This window comes from Palaemon carinicauda, chromosome 11 (genome assembly GCF_036898095.1).
Source record: "Palaemon carinicauda isolate YSFRI2023 chromosome 11, ASM3689809v2, whole genome shotgun sequence".
Classification (NCBI taxonomy): domain Eukaryota; kingdom Metazoa; phylum Arthropoda; class Malacostraca; order Decapoda; family Palaemonidae; genus Palaemon; species Palaemon carinicauda.
The window spans coordinates 75,138,634-75,159,633 of NC_090735.1; the positions used below are offsets into that span (position 1 = coordinate 75,138,634).

At 39.8% G+C, this 21,000-nt stretch overlaps 1 protein-coding gene across 3 annotated transcripts in view; it reads left to right on the forward strand.

Annotated features, from left to right (window-relative positions):
* The window catches only part of LOC137650072 (adenine DNA glycosylase-like), a 476,996-nt gene that overhangs the window by 200,351 nt on the left and 255,645 nt on the right, over window positions 1–21,000 (forward strand). For all 3 annotated transcript variants that reach the window (XM_068383131.1, XM_068383130.1, XM_068383133.1), the window contains exon 7: window positions 9,763–9,808. In XM_068383131.1, coding sequence (XP_068239232.1) covers window positions 9,763–9,808 — 46 coding nt within the window. The remainder of the gene's footprint in view (window positions 1–9,762; window positions 9,809–21,000) is intronic.

Genomic DNA, 21,000 nt, shown 5'->3' on the forward strand with positions numbered 1-21,000 from the left:
TATGCCAGGATCAGCAACGAAAGGAAAGGATTCTCTCTCTCTCCCTCTCGTTGTCCAGTCAGTCAACAATGAGAAGTCCTCTTCACTCTCGGCATCAGAAGAAAAGTTTGTTCTTCATTATCGTCATCACTGGAGAATTCAGAATTAGATCTCTGGTTAATAAACAGGATATCATTATCAGACTCCTCATCTAGTATTTAATTTATTTCATTTAAAGAATTATGATTCCTCTCTAGGCCAGTGAATGTGAAAGAAGCAAAACAAATTACCTTTTCTGCATAAGTGCCAGATGCACACTGAAAGGAAACCAGTTTTCTAACATCAAACGACCTTCAGAAAAAAGTTGCCAGGCAGCTTGTAAGTTTCCATTTTCAGCTTTCACATGATGAGAGCGTTGTCAATTGGTGTTCCTATACTTTCTATACAAGTAAACATATTATTACGGCATTGGCGACTTGAAATAGGCTTGAAAGTCATAAACGCAATATCCCATTGAAGTGGGTACCATGTAGATCGAGGTGAAGGTATTATTACATGGGTAATGCTTAACAGATTAAATCTGGCAATGAAACACAAGCGGTGCACTGCTTACTCATTTTGCATCTTCCTCATCGGATATTATTGAAAAGGTATCTCTACACAAGACTTAATCAAGCTAAAGGAATAATTTATTGCAGAGATCTCAAGGAGTTTTCAGAAGAGGACGTATTTAGGTGGTGTCCTCCCAATTTTTCTAAAGTTAAAAAGCTAAAAGATACCAGTAGAGCAATCATGATAGTATTTACCTCACCTTATCAACCAGGATATATAAATTTCTTTTAAAAAAATTTCATTCTCAGCCTTCCTGATGTTGTAAATGCTATGATTTTGATCACTTTAATATCAAATGCATTGATGGCAAAAGATGTCAAGTTCTTTAAGTTCCATGACTGAACTGCAAATTTTGTTTTCTTTGTGAAGAAGCTCACTCTTCAACTTCATGACAGTGCCCTAAATATATTCTGAAACTAGCAGTCAATGAAACGGAAAATAATGAACACATAGCCTTTGGTGCAACCAGTAAAAAATGGGTGATAATAATTGCAAAGGATCAGTGTGATCAAGCATTTTCTCTAATCCACGTGGTTTGATTTCTAGTTCCATAATTGGCTGTACCTCCACAGGTCTTAATTAATTAAATAATGACCAATTCACATCCAGTGCATCAAGCCACTCTTAAACCATTTTACTCTTGTACTTTTGTCAATACTCCTAATTAATCAGCAAGATAAAAGTGTACCAATAGAGTAACTGCAAATTTCAAAAGCACTGGAAAACTTAGTTATCTATACGAGCAAGAAGCACAGATTCCTGCATAATACAGGTTTAACACTAGCCACATCTGATATCTTCAAGGATATAGAAGGTTCTTGTGAATTAGAGATGGTTAATCATTTACTCCAAGAATTAGAAATTTTAGAGAAAAAAAGGGTACTAGAAAATTGAACCTCTCTAATAAAAAAGAAAAAAAAAATGATAATGAATGTGTGGGTGAGCCTGAAGTTTCTTCAAAATTTATTATAAAGGGTGATTCTATGGCTGATGGGACAAATTGAATTGTTGCAAAAACAGAAACAATGCCTCAACTCCCAGCCTCTAAATCTGAACATGTTATAATCAAGCTACCAATTATGTAGTAAAAGTCGAGGGACATAACCCTCACGATGGAAAAAAGCTGAAAACTAATTGATGATGTACCATTAGGAATAGATCCATCTCCACTTATAGTTATCACCGGTAAAGCAGTGGTTTTATTTAAAACAAGAACAGAGAATAATGTAGCCCACAAAATTTCATGCAGCTGCAATGGTTGCTTCATTACTGAATTTCTTAATGTTAAAAACAACTATGCATAAAATTTATAGTCTGATATATAAATTTATCGCTAACAAAATAAAAACTAATGATGGTTGAATGTGTGTTGACTCTGATAAAGAAGCATGCAACAGGCACTCTTCATCTTGGAAAATTTAAAGAAATAATTAATCCTAATCCATATTCTGATGTGGTTGGTATATCTGCTATTTAGATTATAAAAAGTGTGGGAATAGTATGCCCCCTGTGGTACCCCACTTTTTATTTATTGTTTCTCCCAGTTTCCCATCTCTGCTATGTATTCTGACAGTCTTTTATGTAGCTTGAGAGGAGTTTTTTCCATTATTATTGGTAGTTCTAATTGGAGTATTCTATATTTGAGGCCATCAGGCCATACTTTGTCAAATGGCTTAGAGATATCTCTGCAGATGACATTGCATTGCTGTTTTTTTATTTAGCTGGCTCATGGCTATAGTTCGTAAATTGCCATGAGGGCAGTTTCAGTGATTCTTCTTGTTCTAAAACAGTGTTGGTGTTTGTAGAATTTGCTGTTATTTTCTAGGAATCTCCTTAGTCTTATGTTTATGATTTTTCCAAACACTTTTCCCGGCCCTCGGAGATACCAATTGTTACTATTGATACAAATGGTTCCAAGGTGGAACAGATAATGAATTATTATTAATTCTGTATATTAAACGAGAGATATTAGCACTTACCCTTCCAAAACTCATGGAACATATTCCTTATTAGATTTAACTGTTTATTCCTACAATATTATCGATAGGTTTGAAGGGAACAGGCTTGATTATTTTTATGACAGTGACCATTTCCTTTTATTAATAACCACGTTAGAACATACACCAAGTTCTCCCATTGAAAGCAGACTGGGAAATGTTTAGGTTTTTTTATGTTTCATATGCTCCCTTCAATTATATCATGGTGAAACAAATTATCCCTTCGAAAACTTCAACATAAGTAGCTGACAAATATATGACTCAGACTAATACCTGACCAAAGAAGCACATGGTTTCTTAAGGTCAGATTCACAATCCTAATTAACGAAGAAGAAGCATGAACTAGGAAAAAAACTAGAAACTTGAAATAAAAGATTTGAATATTTTAGTACTAGTCCCCTAATGTTGGGAAATAAACTTAACAAACTGGTTGATATAGACATAGAAAGTGTACTAAGCCGATATTTTAATAAGATATCTGCAAAATTTAGAAAAGAAGCCATAAAATGTAGGAAAATTTCTTGGCAAATATATTTGTCTAGTATATAAAAAAATACTTCAAAACAGGTGTAGCACATACAGTATACAGCTGGAGAACATAGAAAGGGGAAAAAAAACATGAAATAGATAAGTTTTCAAATAGTAATGTAAATTTGGGTACTCACCTATCGTATGTGAAGTCTATTTCATTAATACGAAGCCGGTGGCAATACACAAAAGCTGGATTTCATCTGTCAGTTGTGTGACGGGCTGAGAGAAGGTTGTGACTTAAAGGCAGGTTGAAAGCAACTGAGTGAGTTTATTGTAGAACACTCTCCTTTATATACAAAATCTCAAAGCAACAAGAATTTTCATGTTCAAAAATCGACACTGTTACCGATAAGAAAACAGACATGTTATTTCAGGTTCTTTTAAGTGTGAGGGGAGAGCGAAGATACAAGTACAAAATGAACTATGTACGTTCGTGTGACACACAGTTGGTACCTGGCTCCCCCCCCTAAAAATGACATACTAAACATGTTAAATAGGGTGCCCTGAATCTGGAGTGGTAGTAACAAAAACTGCGCCGATTAGCGGCAGTGAATGGTTGTAGAAGTCGTTAGTTGGGGCGCGAGCGAGTGGTGAATCTGGAGTGGTAGTAACAAAAACTGCGGCGATTAGCGGCAGTGAGTGGTTGTAGAAGTCGTTCGTTGGGGCGCGAGCGAGTGGTGGATGATGGGTGGCTTTGTTGCCGCTCGGCTCGTCACAGGTTAGGCGAGTGTTTCCTACAGCATTCATAGGCGTGTCCTACGGCATTCATAGGCCTACGGCATTCATAGGCGTGTGTGTCCTACGGCATTCATAGGCGTGTGTGTCCTACGGCATTCATAGGCCTACGGCATTCATAGGCGTGTATGTCCTACTGCATTCATAGGCGTGTGTGTCCTACGGCATTCACGTCAGCTTCGGTTGAAGTTGAATAGGTGTCCTCTTCGTCAGGAGTGGAGGCGTTGATGGATGTCTTGAAAGTCATGAAGTGGCTGTCCATAAGGGGGTCGGCTTTGGTCATCAATTCCTTTATGGGTAAACTATCGACATAGGGTATGGCAGCGCATACAGGTTCGGGTAAACGGCTTACCCCGAAGGCATTAAGTAGGATCACCTAACGAGGAGAGACCCGTCTGCGGCAGGTTGCAGGCGAGTGATACTGGTCATTTTCCTGAGGGTGAGCGAAGCCCTCTGGTCCCCCAACGGTTGTTGAGAGAGCTGAAAAAGCTTTGCTATACGGGCGGCTAGCGACGGCGAGTACTGCTACAGAAGGTATGCGTTGACCTCGTCATAGTAACAGTGAGAGGTGGGGGAGGGGAGGCAGGAGGAGCGAGTCACTCCGGAGTCACCAATGTGATGGGCCGAGAGAAGGTTGTGACTCAAAGGCAGGTTGAAAGCAACTTAGTGAGTTTATTGTAGAACACTCTCCTTTATATACAAAATCTCAAAGCAACAAGAATTTTCATGTTCAAAAATCGACACTGTTACCGATGAGAAAACAGACATGTTATTTCAGGTTCTTTTAAGTGTGAGGGGAGAGCAAAGATACAAGCACAAAATGAACTGTGTACGATCGTGTGACACATGGTTGGTACAGTTGCCTAACATCGGTCATGAATCATAATTTTCGGGGATACCCCATCTATATGTAAATTTTCTATTTCCTATACGTATGTTAGCAATTAGATCTAAGCCTTATATATCTAATTATGATATAAGATATAGGTAATAATGATGCAAAAGTAAAAACAATGAAATTTAACATAAATATACAGCTGCATATTATCTTTCCGTCTTCTTTACTAATTCCTACAGTCACGCTGACTTTCTCTCTCTCTCTCTCTCTCTCTCTCAAGATCAGATAAATTAGTATCTCAGCAACTACTGTACAAACATGACTCGTTTGATCAAGTAAACATATTTTGTAATTTCGTTAAACACATTTACATATATGCATCCCTCATTTATATGGAATTCAAGCATCAGCGACAAATTCATACTCAGTTGGGATAAATCCTTCGGCATCAGTCTAGCCATCCAACCTAGAAAAAGTTTCCATGTGAACACGCCCTTCTCCTCCCTCGTCGAGTTCTACCGCATCTACCCCTTTTGAAACCTCTACTTGGTACGTGTTCATACATTTCACTATGTCCCGGAATATCTGTGCCATCACTGTCCCTTTCCCGCTCTAAAATATAATTCTCATTTACTGTATATTATCAATAGGATATGGTTTGTCTTTATCTCTTCGAACAAGAATATTTAAATCTCTAGTCAACTCATTCTCATTTGTTGTGAAGCCACCAGATCTACTATCAGCCTGTTCATCATCAAAGATCTTGAAACATTTCCTCTTCAAGCACTTACCATCGTGATATCGGGCATCATTCTAGTTGACGTGCTGCATTCGCATTGAGCCCTGACTAAATCTGATCAACAACTAATCATATGGTTGCCAAGGCCCCACACACTCTCAGACTTGTGTTGATAATAAAATATATATCTTCTAATGTACAACTTACCTTCAAGATCAGTAAATAATTTATCCTAGAATATTCTGCTTAGGGAAGTAGGAGCCCCCTGACCCATTTTATACAAACATCTAAGACTATTGTAGTAATCTACCCGTGTTGACATCACCAGCATAGAATATTTATCGATATATAGGATAAGAAAATGGAGAGGGTAACTTAAAAATCGTGTAAAGGGTAACCAGAGACTGGAAGAGAGGATAGCTAAAAGAAGTCATGTACGAGATAAATGAAAATATGAAAGCTAAAGTGTAAAAATAATTTCACACCATGATGGGTGTATCACCTCAACAGGCATGCTGAAGAAGCTCATTTCAAAGTCCTTATTTGAGGAATGAGGAACAGATTTAGTAAATACAAGGCAGTTTGGAGACCCATCATCATCTCACTGCGGTAGCAAACTATCCTACGCTCATTACATATGCTAAACAAATTGATACCACCCGCATGACATCATGTCCCATGAGACACATGGACCCAATTCAAAATCGCATGGCAAATGTGAACCCCTAAATTGATTATGTCTCCATTGCATATGACCCTGTCCCCCCTCCCTTTCTTGATATATGATACTGTCCCCCCTCCCTTTCTTGGTCATAGACACCGATGGATGGGCTGGTGGAGTCTGTTTCCTCAAACTGTCCACAAGTACTGCAAATCCTACTCGGTCAATAAATATAAATTCTTATTGCGTTTTCTTAAAGGTCCAGCATGTAGGCTTATCGGAGGTAAAATATTAACTAACCAATAAGCCTATATGAACAGTCAAATGATAATCTCATTAAGGCATACAAGTTCCTTGATCTTCATTGGAATTTACAGCGTAATAGATCTCAACATAAATTCACACATTGATGATGGAACTGAACCTAGAAGTTTCTTAATGGAATGAAATAATGCTGAAGAGGAATATGATCAAATAACTATTTTCCTTTGACATAGGACCTATTAGAATATGCTCTAGTGGGTGAATATTATCACCTGCTCCCTGAAACTTTGCTCTCAATTTAACCGGACCACCTTAACCTTGAAGGAATGGTTTATGCAAGCACACATGCATGAAGGAGCTAATCAAATTATTATCTGACCCTGGTAAATACAAAGTTTCCATTAAACCTTCCAGTGCCGATCACCCTAGTAATTTAGTCCCTTATGGCAGACACTCCAGTAATTCTTCCAATAACATTATAAGCCAGAGGTAGTAGCCCTGTACCCAAAACTAGACCTGTTCAAGCCCCCCCCCCCCCCCCCCCCCTCATGGCGAGTATTGCAACGACCCTTAGACAAACTTATGGGTCCCATAGAGCTCCTACCATTAATGCTATTATAGCACTCCGGTGGCAAATATGTTTTCAGTGGTTATACTGATCATACACAAAGTAAGTGTCTCCATTATCCTTACCGGACTAATCAAATGGCGAGGCAAGATAATTGCAGCGTTGAAATAAAAGTTTCTCTTTACTGCCAGCACCCTACATATGTTCCACTAACATTATGTCCGAGTTGTAGACATCCTCATAAACTGCCAGTGTCCAAATGTGTTAGTAACCAACCTGTTGAATAATTTTATATTTCAGTGTACTGTTCAATCCTCTTTTACCAACACTGCATTGTCAGCATCCATCCAATTCCACCACCCTCCGTTGGTGCCTCCTTCAGCAGTGTGTCCTGGAGGCAGCATCAATCATGGTTCCATAGCTGACTCCCCTCATGGCAATGTTCCTGCTGTTATTCTTAATCATAGAATTTGGTACAGTAATGTTTCATGCCTCCAGGCTTATCAAATTGCCCCTATTGCTTTGCCCACTTTTCAGGTGACTTAGTTATCAGTAAATTTGTGGTACCCAATGTACCTTTGTACATTCCAGTGTAGTCATGTCCTCGAAACTTACTCTCATCATAGCAATTGCATTCCAACATAATTCATTTAAAATTGATGAACCCACCAAATGTACAGACTTAGTTTAGTTTAATCTAAAATTTGATGGACACAAACATAAAATTATCATCTTTTTAGTCCGAATGTAGGTTAAAACATAATGATGCCCATATATACTTATGCCATCTGCACACGAGAGGCTAGTGAGTTCTGCCTTGTGGAGAAATGGCCAGACGATAGCCTAGCTGGGATCGAGATTATGTTATTCTCTGTCATCTATTTAGTACCGCTGTTAGTTATGTGGCATGGAAAAAATTACCAGCCTTTTCTCGTGAAGGAACAAATCCTCCAGAAGTCAGTTCTCCATTCAACTACCCTTCATTGCGTGAGCATAAAAAATCTTGTAAGGATAGAAACTATCTTGAGCCCCTATTTACTTAATAAAGTTATTCAACACCATTTTGATAATCAATCTAGTGCATTAACTTCAAAACTTGAATCTAACATGCTCAGCGAAATACCCTATATTGAAGAGCTCATGTTAAAAACAAAGATACCCTTAGCAAAGTGGACTACTATAGCCCCCTTTCACGAGATATCACTGAAAAGGCCAGATGTTCTCAATTGGAATATATTCGAAAGTACGTCGACTATTAAAATGCTCCCCAAATCCATGTTGCATGATTATTTATATGTTAACAATAAAAGGAATGTTGTTTTCCTGTTTTCTTCAATTTATGGTCTTATCTATTGGTTAAATCTCAACAGTCACTATCCTTTTATAAAGAATTCTTGGACGACATATAAGAGCTAGGATTGACCCCTTAGCTTGGAATTTCATGAACTCAACAGGATTCTTAGAAAATATAAGGGTTTCAAGAACATGTCCTCCTTAATGCTCATCAGGGTAGTCAATCATTGCATATTTCAATAGACACCTCTAAACATGCCTTAGGAGTGGCTGCTTATATAGTTACTATTGATAGGTACTAGTACCTTCTTACTTCTAAAGCATGTGTTACCCCTAAACATGTGTTGGAATCAGATGAAAGCCAGTCAGTCCCCAAACTTGAGTTATAGGCCCCTTTTATGGATGCCATTTGGCCAAATATCTAATAGAATTAAGTTCTAATTTTTAAACTATTACGTATTTGTCACATTAGATTGATCCTTGGGTTTTTAATGTTTACACATTGTGAGACAGTTCCCAAGTTCAGTGTGTGAGAAATTATTTTAGGCAAAATAATGTCTTAACAGTTTATCACATTTCGAGTTTTTCTTTAGATTTTAATATTTCTGAGAAGTATGTATTGGTTTTATTGATAAAATATGAATTTCTGACTGCTATAGATTATATCCCTAATGTATTTTTTTTTTTCAGTTTTATGTTAATATATATTTTTCCATAGAAAAGTTATTGGGCCAGATCTGTAATAGTAGAGCTTGCCTCATTGTACTTGTAAGTCTACCTTTTTGATAAAATTAACGTGAAATAGATATTTTCCTTGTTCTCCATTGATAACATTTGTTAATTTAATTACAATATCATTATAAAAACAACCAGTGTTTTACAGTTTGACGATAAAGGCAAGGAAAATAAAATGCACTGTAAATGAATCATTCTAAAAAAAATGCATACGAAAAACAAATACTGTACCTGTACAAATTCATGATAAGGCTCTTGCCTATGTAGAATTAGGGGTATATGCTGACAGAAAAATTTTAATCTTTGTTTGGTAAATTCAAGACAACGGCATTAGTGTTCCGAGAATGTTCGCCTTGCTGCCAAATAAGACACAAGATACTTACAATAGACTATTTACTACTATAAAAGAACTTTTGCATAATGTCAAAGGTGAAAATTAAAAAATTGTTTTGGTATAATAACCCAATTGATATTGAAGTGCAGGAATTCTTGTTATATTCATAGCCTACTTAACTAGCAATAGCAGGATCACAAGAAAATCCATGAAATTTAAAGTCACAGGTGGGTTGTTAGTAATGTAACCCTAATGATGTTGAACTAGCAAACTTTCCAACTTCTGAAAGACTCGAAATGTATCTAGTTCCAGTGGGGGTTGGTTACAAAACTTTACCATATTTTGTAAATAGATATAATTGTTTTGTTTAAGTAATGTAATAAATTAATGTAAAACTGTTGCTTAAGTCATCTTCCATATTCAGAAGTCTTTGTTATTGAAATTTAGGTTTTATTTCTTTTTTTTTCTATTTCCAGTGCCTGGTTGTGACCTTTGTTTAAGGAAAGAGGACTTGGATGAAAGGTGAGAGATAATTCAGTGTAGATATATTATGCTATATAAATTTGTAGGTAGTAGGTTGTCTAGGGCACCAGCCAACCATTCAGATACTATCGCTTGAGAGTTGTCGAGTCCTTTGGTCAGGCAGTACTACATTGGATCCCTCTTTCTGGTTACGGCTCATTTTTCTTTTGCCTACACATACACTTAATAGTCTGGCCTATTCTTTCCACATTCTCCTATGTCCTCATACATCTGACAACACTGAAATTACCGAACAATTCTTCTTCATTCAACGGGTTAACTACTGCACTGCAATTGTTTAGTGGCTGCTTTCCACTTTGTAAGGGTAGAAGAGACCCTTTATTTATGATAAGCAGCTCTTCAAGGAGGATACTCAAAAATCAAACCATTGTTCACTAGTATTGGGTAGTGCCATAGCCTCAGTACCATGGTCTTCCACTGTCTTAGATCAGAGTTCTTTTGTTTGAGGGTACACTCAGGTACTCTATCTTATTTCTCTTCCTTTTGTTTTTTAAATTTTATAGTTTATATGTAAGAAATTTATTTTAATGTTACTGTTCTTAAAACACAGTCAGACCTTCTATTTTGCAAGGGTTAGGTATCAGTGACAGGCTCAAAAGCGAAAAATTGCGTATGCTTGGTGCCATAGGGTGGGATATCTCCTAACTTAACCTAACAACTCATTACTAATATCTACACTCAGATAAATAACCCAATAAGTACTGCTTGATATTGTTGATATGGTTATTAGTTTCTATCACAGTATAGCTGTTCCTATCTAGTAATACTGTATAACAGGCGCTGATGCTGTAGTGTACATTACTGTAATATAATACTTATACTACAGGGAAGATTAACTGTACTACAAGTGTGCGCTTCTTTCGTTCAAATGACTTGGCTTCCCACACATTTAGCTTACATTTACAATCAAGTACAGTACATTACTGTAATTCTGTACTGGTTAATATGCATGCAGTGCATTCTAAGATTAACTGAATGTACTGTATATATTTTATACAACAACCACTAACCATTTTCGTACGAAGTTACACACAGCAATATTGAAACTTGGCGCAATTCCTCCTGGTCGTCCGTTGCACAGTAATCTGACATCTACAGTAACCCTGTAATAATATTCATCCCATCTTCTACTCTAATGGGTTAGAAAAGTAAATGTTGATAAAAGTATTGTTAGTAATATCATACAATAATCATTGCGTAAATGCATACAGCCACAATAACAACTGAACAAAAATCAGCAATTTTGCTTGTATTTCGATCATCGTAGGATTTTTTACTAACCCCTACCTTTTGATTCAGCTCGGCAGAGGAAAGACATAGTATTTTCTCTTCCGCCTAACCATTTAACTGGTTTTACGATTAAAAGCAACTGGCCTGAAGTAGAGAGTACTGCCCCGAGGTTTGCTCCAGGTGTTTGATCATTTTCCCTTTTGAGCGAGAGTTGACCTCCCCAAGGGTTGAGCAACTTTCCCTTCTAAGAGAGAGTTTCTTCACCAGCCACTCTCCAACAATCTCCTCGTTTGCTGGGAGAATTGCAGACAGCGGCAACAGAGGTTGGTCGCCTTTCCCGTCGGTGAGAGAAACTACCTTCATCTATGGGGTTCCACCTTCGGGGGTTTTCCTCCTGCGGGATTTGGATCCCTCCATACCACATCTTTGCTCTTTAGAGCCTGTTGACGATTGAGTTAGGTGTTTGGATACAATTCCTACTCATCTCGCCGTATACTCAGGGTACGAAACGAGTTTCGTTGCAATTTCCCCCTGACATCTTTGCCGCAGATGGTGACAACGCCTCCTCTCCCATCGACGAGTCTCATAGGCCTTAACTCTTCAGGGTTATTGCCACATCGGACCTAGGGCACAACAAAGCTCATAGAGCTTTGTGAGGCCATGCCCTTACAGAGGCTATACCCTTTAGGACCTGCATCTCATAGTCGCTAACTCTAACAAGGAAGAAACAGCAGGTTTTCAAGTCGTGCACTCCTTTCTTCGTTCCCTTCCGAGGGGATGATATAAGGCTACTCACCACCCCCTTTTGTGGGTGTAGGATGAGCAGGACTACTAAGAGGACCTTAGTTTTGCAGAGAACTCATGAGCAGTGTTGCGTACCCACCCTCTAAGCTCTAAGGAGATTGGGGGTTACCTTTTCTACCTGCCAAAGGTCTGCGAGTTGCTTGACTCGCCTTAGTACCCATGGCAGGTTTGCGAGACCTTCGGATCGCTTTAGTAACTATGACGGGTTTGCATGACTGTCATCACCTTAGTACCCAAGGTGGGTCTGCGAATCCCCCGCTTCACCTTAGTACCCAAGGTGGGTCTGCGAAACCCTCGCTTCACCTTAGTACCCATGACGTGTTTGCGAGGCTCCCTCCCATAGAGAGTTTGTGAGTCCAACTGTGCCAGCACTACTGGGTCTAGCTGTAAAAGTATGATTCAATGATGAAGTTCGCGAATGCTTGCCAGTGTTTGCAAATGCTCGCCAGCGTCCGCTAGTATCAGAGGGCATTTACTGATTCTCGCTAGCGTTTGCGAGCGCTTGTGGATGCTCGCCAGCTTTCGCTAATATCAGATGGCATTAACAGATTTTTGGGCTCGAGCCATGTCGTCCTGATGGAAGTTCCTCATTGGCAATTCTACTTGAGATACAGTATTTCTGTGAGTGATATACCAGAAAAATTTTACCTTAGAGGTATCAACAGAGTTCTGACCTACTGAGCGAATATCCTGAGAGATATCGTGTATAAATCAGGGATGTGTTAATAATAATTCATGGTTACTCTTCCTCGAATGGAGTTAACTTTGTCTCGAAGAATAAGGTAGAGGGTAGGATACATGGCAAGTGAGCTGTTACAACTCCCGATCTCAATGTGCTACAACTAACACGTTTTCTGTTGAACCATTCCCTATTCGCAGCGTCATATTTGATGATCGCTTGGAGAGTTTCTGTCGGTTTTTCCTAGCTTTTTGAATGATTTTCGTTTTCTTCCTCATTGACTTAGTTGAGTACCCTCCTTTTTGTGTGTTGGAGAATTTCGCATTTCCACCCAATGTATTTTTATGCTTTTATTTTTTTGGGGCCGTCATTTCAGTCTGCGCCATTACACCATGTTACCAAATCGTGTAGAAACGCTTAGTTATTTTGTCATATTATTGTAGGAATATGTTTTACATTTTTCTTTTACAGCGTGGTATGATTATGGGTATCCCACCTCCCTTTTTTGGTATTTCTTGTGTTTTTTTATCAGCATTGACTTAGGCTAGCTCACTACCCTAGCCGGCGGCCATGCTTGATAATCTCTTGGCCCTTCAGGTGGAACAAAGGAGAAGTATGGTGGGGAACAACAGTCACATTCCTTGGGTATTTTGACCATCATACTAGGTAACTGGTTTACCAGGAAGCCCAGAACTCTTCCCATTTTCTGATGATTTGAAAGGAAAATATTCCTCAAGGGTAAGTTCCTGGTACAACCCTTCTCCCACAGCCTTGATAGCCTTTTATTAACAAATGCCTCCTCCTGTAGGAGCGCGTAGCGCTACCCACCAGGCTGCTACAGAAGACAGGTCGTACAAAAATACTCAAGTCCATCCTACTCGGGTGTGAACACAGTCCCTAGTTTCGCAAGAAAATCTTGTGCTTTGTTGCGCACCCATTCACCGAGCACTAGTGAAGTGCGTTGGTGAGTTCCTTTGCTTGACAGAGGGTTGCATGCAATCCAGGCCACACACTATTTTAATGGTAGAGTTGGATTCTTCATAAGGACTGAACCTCGGTCGGTTTTCATGCTCAAAAGGGATACATCCTCCTCAGATTCCACATCAGAGGACGAGAATTGCTCAGGCAGCTTGGCGCACTCTACCACCTCCTCTGGCTCTCACACCAACGATGGCAGAGTCCTACACAAAGGGGTCAGCGAAGGACTAGTCCCTCCGGGCAGAAAGTCAGGGCCATGCTGGAGAATGACGTTCTCCAAGGGGTCCTGGAAGGGTCCCCAGGCTACTACAGTTGCTTATTTCTTGTAGAAAAGGCATGTGGAGGTTGGAGAACCGTTGATGACCTGTGGGCTCTGAACGAGTTTGTTCAGCAGACTCTCTTCAGAATGGAAACGGCTCAAACGATAAGACAAGCTGTCTGACCTCTCATGTTCCTGATCTTGTTGGACCTGTAAGATGCGTATTACAGATCCTAATACTGTACATCCTTCCTCCAGGAAGTGCCTACACTTCTCCATAGCAGGAGAGATATTCCAGTTCAAGGTGCTGTTGTTCGATCTGTCCACGGCACCACAGGTGTTCACAAGGGCCTTCGTGCTAGTGTCCACCTGAACACACAAGAATAGCATTCATCGCCTTTGTCACCTAGATGATTGGCTGATTCTGGCAAACTCGATGGAGAATCTTTTCCTCCATTGAGACAAGCTCCTTTTTATTTTTGTCGGGGTTATGGGTCCTGATAGACCATGAGAAGTCTAATCTGCTTCTGGTTTAAGATATGGTATATCTAGGGATGAAAATCAGGGCCACGAAAGGCAAGATCTTTCCGTCCAATTCAGAGAAGAGGTCTATTGTATTTTTCTTAGCAGTGCCAACTCCCCTAGAAAGGCATCGCATTATTTGCATGAGTGGTATAAAATTTTAGGTCATTGTAATATTCAAGATGTCAAAAATTAGAGGTCGTAAAAGGGATGAAAATCACAGATACAAAAGTCGAAGATTGCACAGTTTTTATTAAAAGTAAAATGGTTAATGAGAGGCCAAGAATACCTGATGCTAGGGCAAAGTCTCCTCTTGAACTAGTACATGGTGACTTGGCAGGTCCAGTAGATCCTGCAGCTAGAGGTTTTGGGTATGCTTTGAATTTCACTGACGACTATTCAGGATTAGTTTTGGTTTATTGTCTGAAGAATAAAAGCGATACTATTCAAGCCACAAGGAAATTTTTAGCAGATGTAGCCCCCTATGGTTTTGTTAAAACGTTGAGAAGAGATAATGGTGGCGAGTTCAAGAATACAGTCATTGATTTTTCTCACGCCGCATGGTCGAGGCCGGTTGTTCATATGTCCAAATAGCTCAGTGTTTTATATGAAATTCTTAGTTACCCCGGTTTAGTCATGTTGTTTATATACCCTTACAAGTGTTATATTATTCTAGGTTAGACATTTTTTTTATCGCATGCCTGTCTTCCCTAGCCGATGCCATAAGCTACCCGTTACCCCTAGCCTATGGCATGGACTAGCTATTACCCTCCCTCATCTCCCTTCTTGCCACCTAACTGCATGGTTTGTGTGACTGTGGGCCATCCTCCCTCTCTATTGATACGGTATAGTGGGTAGCCGCCGTCATGAAGGGATTCCCCGGAATTTGTAGTTGGACGAACTGAGCGATTTTAGGTAAATTTCCCGAATGCAATTTCTCGAAAGTCAAAATCTCGAACTCAATTGCTCGAAAAATAATTTCTCGAACTATCATTTTCTCGAATCCCATATTTCTCGAAAAATGATATCTATTTTGTCGAGAAAATTGAATGGAAAAATTTTCATGTATTTCAAGGAAAAATATATCCTTTTCGGTTGACAAACACAAATGTTAAAAATTTATTGTAAATGAAGGAATGAAAAAAATACAAAAGTTATAATTTTATTGTATGTATAAAAATGTTATAATTTAGAAGGAAATACAGTATTAGAATTTAATCAATCAAAATGAAATGTTGTATGCTACACTTCGTAGATATTCTTCTACAGGCCTCTCTTCGTCTCTTTTTATTTTCCGATTTTCACTTGTTTTAGTCTCACTCATTTTCTTTCTATTTTGTTTTTCCATACTGTATTATTTTATCTAAACAAAATAAAGTTAATATCTTTTATGACGCAAAAGTGTGATTACAAATAGGTACGCAGTGTATCGTGCATTATACGTACGCCCGTACATATAGGACATCACGGAATGCTAATAGCCTCTTTCTAAAATGGTCTTTGGCGCTTATGGGATACTTTCGATTGTGTTCGAGAAATTTACTTGTTTGTTTTCGAGTAATTGACATTCGAGAAAAATGATAGTTCGAGAAATTATTTTTCTGTCAATTGAATTCGAGAAATTTACCTTCGCGCAATTGATTGCGAGAAATTTGCCTGACACCGAACTGAGCCAACCTAGGTCGACAGTTTCCTCTTTTGACCTAGCCTTAGTAAAATTTTGGGTAGGTGGCACTGGTTGTGGGAACTCATTCCCTTTGTCTAGTTACTGTTGTTTCCCTTTGAACGATATCATTTCCGTTTTTGGGTTGGCTTAGAGTAATCCTAAATTGGGTTAGTTCTCTATGCCGCCTTAGCAGCTTTCATGTGGTAGGCCTGCTGCTCCTTCCCCCTCCTAGTTAGACTACTTTACCATCCTGGCCGTGGAACTATTTTCCTTTGCCTAGTATGGTTTTTTCCGGCATCTGAGAATCGCTCAATTGCTATATGTCTATACTGGTCAGCCTGGGGTTGCTGTCAGCCTATTCCTAGATAGGCCAAGGGTTTCTGATCCTAGACAGGGAAAACTGGCTCAACAGTCAGCAGGTTAGTACTATTCATTGTGCTTCTTTGCCGTTCATGTTTCTATGTCTGATACCCAGGCCTCGTCTTCCACTCCTCATCCAACTCCAACTGCCCCCTTGTTCCCTGGTCATTTGGAGTTCATGACTTCTGTGAAAGCGTTCATGGAAAATATCCTTGTAGAGCATAAGAAGGGCCAAGTTTCCTTGGAGGTGAAGATAGAGGCGCTTCAACAGGCCAAAGTCCAAGGCTCCACCTGTCTCAAGTCTGACAGAATGTACGGCTTTACGTAGAACATATGGTTCTGAGCGAGTGGTACCTTCATATTGGTGAAGGCATGGGCTCTAAACTGGTTTTGGACTTAGAATTTAACCCCTCCATTGAGAATTACCCTTTCTTTTTTGTTAGGTTACGTTCCGAAGTATCTATTAGAGATGATACAATTCCCAAGGAAACGATCATCTTAGACCATGGTAAGACTTGAACCCTATTGGGTAAGGAGCTCAAGTCAACAATTTGCTATCACTCAACTTTGTGCTTTCGACAGGAACCAAGCAACTATTGTAGCTCCCAAAGATGCTGTCTTTCTCTGCTTCAAAGAGTCTGGAGGCTGTTAGGAAGGCAGTAGTTGAAGGTAGACCCCTGCCAATACTCAAGGAGAGCAAGCCTGTTTCTCTTGCTCTCCCATACGACTCAGACAGTTGGGAAGATGTCTTGTATACCTTCACGATTGGCAAACTGGACAGAGACATTAGAGGTAAGCAGTTTAATGAAAGACTGCCCAGAATTACTGATTTCCTTTTAAAAGCGGAATTGGATGCCAAAGAAAGACTGGCTGCTTCTTTGTCGCACCAGTTTTATCTGGAAATGCTTATTGGGAACTACTCTAAATCTGAAATCTTCCCGGTTTTGGCCAAAACTCATTAAGCGACCCTCCACCGTGATTTACATGCATTCTTTCTAGCCAGGAGAGCTTGCAGGGAACATGTCCTAGCAGCAACTATTAGGCATGAGCCTAAAAAGTTGATTGACTCGTCTAATATCTGGGAGAAAGATCTTTTCCCCCAAAAGGTGGTAAAAGAAGTCATAGACAACGCGGCTCATGAAAACACGAGCCTTATGCAAAAATGGGACATGGGACATGTCCTCTAAGAGAAATTCACCCCTGGCGAAGGACCACATGCCAAAGGCAAAAAGCCTAGGAGACCCTTTAAGGGCAAGAAATCTTTTCCTGCTGCGACTGCCACAGTTGCCACTATCCCCCAGACAATGTACACAGTTCCCCAGCAGTATGTTACACAGTCCCAAGCGTTCAATCCTATTTACGAACGGGCCACTACCACTTTTCGACCTGTTGGAGCTTAGGGAAGAAGTACAAGAGGAAGGGGAAAGTCTGGAAGAGGTGGCCAATCTAAGGGCTGACAAAACAGAGGCAGTTCATATAAAGGAGCTGGTTCTTCAAAACACCAATGAGGACCTTCCAGAAGGGGGAAGACTGTCACTTTAAGGATCAATGAAAGTTTGATCCTTGGGATCACAGCATAGTCACAAGTGGACTAGGCTGGAAGTGGAGACAGAAACCACCACGGTTCAAGAGGTTCTTCCAACCCACAACACCATTCCTGGAAGAGTACATACAGGATCTCTTCCAGAAGGGAGTAATCCATTATTCAAAATCCATGAACTTTCAAGCATGGCTATTTTGCATGCCATAGAAAGATTTTAGCACTCATCAAACTATTCTGGACGTGTCTCCGCTAAACAAACTCATTCAGAGCGACAAGTTCCGGATACTAACTATATCGCAAATACGAACCCTACTACCTCAGGGTGCCTACACTGTCTCCATAGATCTTACCGTCGCTTATTTGCCTCTTCCAATAGGTCGGCACTTCTCCCCCACCTTGGTTTCAGACTGACAAGAAAGGCCTTTGTATTCAAAGCTATGCCCTTCGGGCTCAGCATAGCTCCTAGAATTTTCACAAAACTCGTAGAGACCATTGTTCAACAACTCAGGAACAAAGGTCTTCAGGTAATAGTATACCTTGACGATTGTCTTCTAGTAGCTCTGGAAGTTATTAAGTTTCTTCAATCCCTGTACTTCTAAATTAACCTATAGAAGTCCAGGTTAACTCAAGCTTAATAATTGCAGTGGCTAGGTCTACACTGGGATTTGATGTCGCATATCCTTTCTCCACTCATGGGCAAGAGGAAAGAAATTGCAAGCTCAGTCAGGTGTCTGCTTTGTTCGAAGATGATCACCAGACATCATCAGGAAAGAGTCTGAGGTTCGCTACAATTTGCAGCGATTACAAATCCCATCCTGAAAGTAAGACTCAAGGATGCCAACAGACTCTGGAGAAGAAAGGCATCAAATGCTTGAAGACTTCGTCATAAAACCCCAGTTCTACTGTGCAAACAGCTCAAACTGTGATCCACTGCCAAGAGTTTATCGGCAGGCGTTCCCCTGAAGTTCCTTCCTCCATTGATAATAATCCACACAGATGCCTCGGAAAAGGGTTGGGGAAGTCATACCTCTGTTAAGAAGATACAGGATCAGTGGTCAGTCGCATTTCAACAGTTTCATATCAGCATTCTGGAAGCGATGGCAGTGTTTCTTTTTCTGAAGAAATTGAATGAGAAGAGGAACTCACACATCACGTTAGTCCTTGACAGCAAGACTGTAGTCCACTGCATCAACAGACAAGGTTCAAGATCTCCCCAGATCAATCACGTGATTCTGGCCATTCCTTATCGAAGAGGAGATACTGGCATCTCTCAGCAGTTCATTTAGTAGTTCATTGTGTGGCGGTGGACTCCCTTTCAAGATTCAAGCCTCTGGAAACAGAATGGTCCCTGGACGAAAAATCATTCCGTTTCATTTTAGCGCAAGTCCCGGGACTGCAAGTCGATATCTTTGCGACAAGCTTCAACAAGAAGCTTCCTCGTTACATAGGACCAAATCTAGACTAGGAAGCAGTGGGGATAGATGCGATGTCACTGGATTTGAATCAGTGGACTCACATTTATCTTTTTCCCCAGTTCAATCTCCCCATGAAGGTCCTGAAAAACTACGAATCTCCAAGTGAACACCTGTCGTTGTGACCCCCAATTGGCCCAAGTACAGTTGGTACCCTATTGTTCCTGAACTCAAACCTAGTCAGATCCCTCTGCCGATACTAGTGCTGTCCCAAACTGTTCAACAGGAGACTGTCTTTGATTCCTCCTTTATAACGGAGCACCTTCAGCTCATGATATTCTCGTCCTAGCTGCTAATAGAAAGTACAGAGTTTTGAAGGACATGATTGATTTCATAGCATAATATAAGTCCTCCACTACAAAGAAACAGTATTTGCCTTGGAAGAAACGGGTGGAGTTTGTTAAGAAACGCAAGCCCAATTATATTACAATGAACGTCTCCTTATCATTCCTTATGTCACACCATGAACAAGGTCTGGACTCTACAACTATTTCCTCATGTAAATCGGCTCTAACCTGACCTATCGCTTATGCCTTCATCATGGATCTTAACAGCGAATTTTTCTTCAACAAGATCCCAAAGGTTTGTGCTATACTGAAACTAAATGTTCCCCCCAAATCCATCTCGTGGTCTTTGGATAAAATCTGGCACTTAGCCTCCTCAATAGATAACCACTTTTCTTCATTTAAGTATCTTACTCAAAAATCAATCTTTTTACTAGATATGGCTTCTGGTGCTTGAGTCAGCGAGATTGTGGTGTTATTAAGGGATAATGGCCACATTGAATTCTCAGTCGGGAAAAGTTAATTTATATCCAGATCCTGCATTCGTGGCTAAAAACCCACTTCCCACAAAACGTTGAGGGCCTTGGAAGATTATCATTTTAAAGGAAGATCCTTCTTTATGCCCTGTGGAATGCCTCAAAGCTTACCTGTCAAAGTGTGAAGCTTTTAAAGGCATCAAACTTTTTAAAGGGGAAGCAACAGGATCTAATCTATCCTTGAAATAACTGAGGTTCAAACTCACCTTTTCCATCAGAATTGCTGACCCGGACAGTATTCCAGCAGATCATGACCCTAGAAATGTTGCCTCTTCCTTAAACTTCTTCCCGTATACGTCCTTCGAAGGTTTACAAGCCTATACTGTGTGAAAGTCTTCAAGAGTGTTTTTCAAACATTGCTTGTGACAGTTGGAAGAGATGAAACACTTTTTCATTGCACCTGGTTGTGTAATAAGACCAGCTTACTAGTGTTGTGCATGGACTTTTATGGGCTGTATTTTATGGGACTATTACAGTAGACATAGTGTGGGTTAAATGTCTGCATTGAGTGATAAACTAAATTTATTTTGAAGAGTCTACCGGTGACCTTATTATTTATTTCTTTATGGAATGCCTTGTTATTCTATTCCCTACGATGTTATGGTGGTTAAAATCTCCTGCTTTTATGCATATATAATATAAATATTGTTAAACCAATATCAATACATTTATTTACCTTTGGAAATAATAAAGGATTATATGTTCTTTTGCGTTTCCTTCTTTGGACTTAGTGCTTTTCTAAATAAAGACTGGTGCAAGGGCGTAGGAGCCTTTTTTTTTTTTTTTCTTTGTGGGGGGCGAAAGTTTGAGAAGTCAATGACGAAGGGGGGTCTTTTTG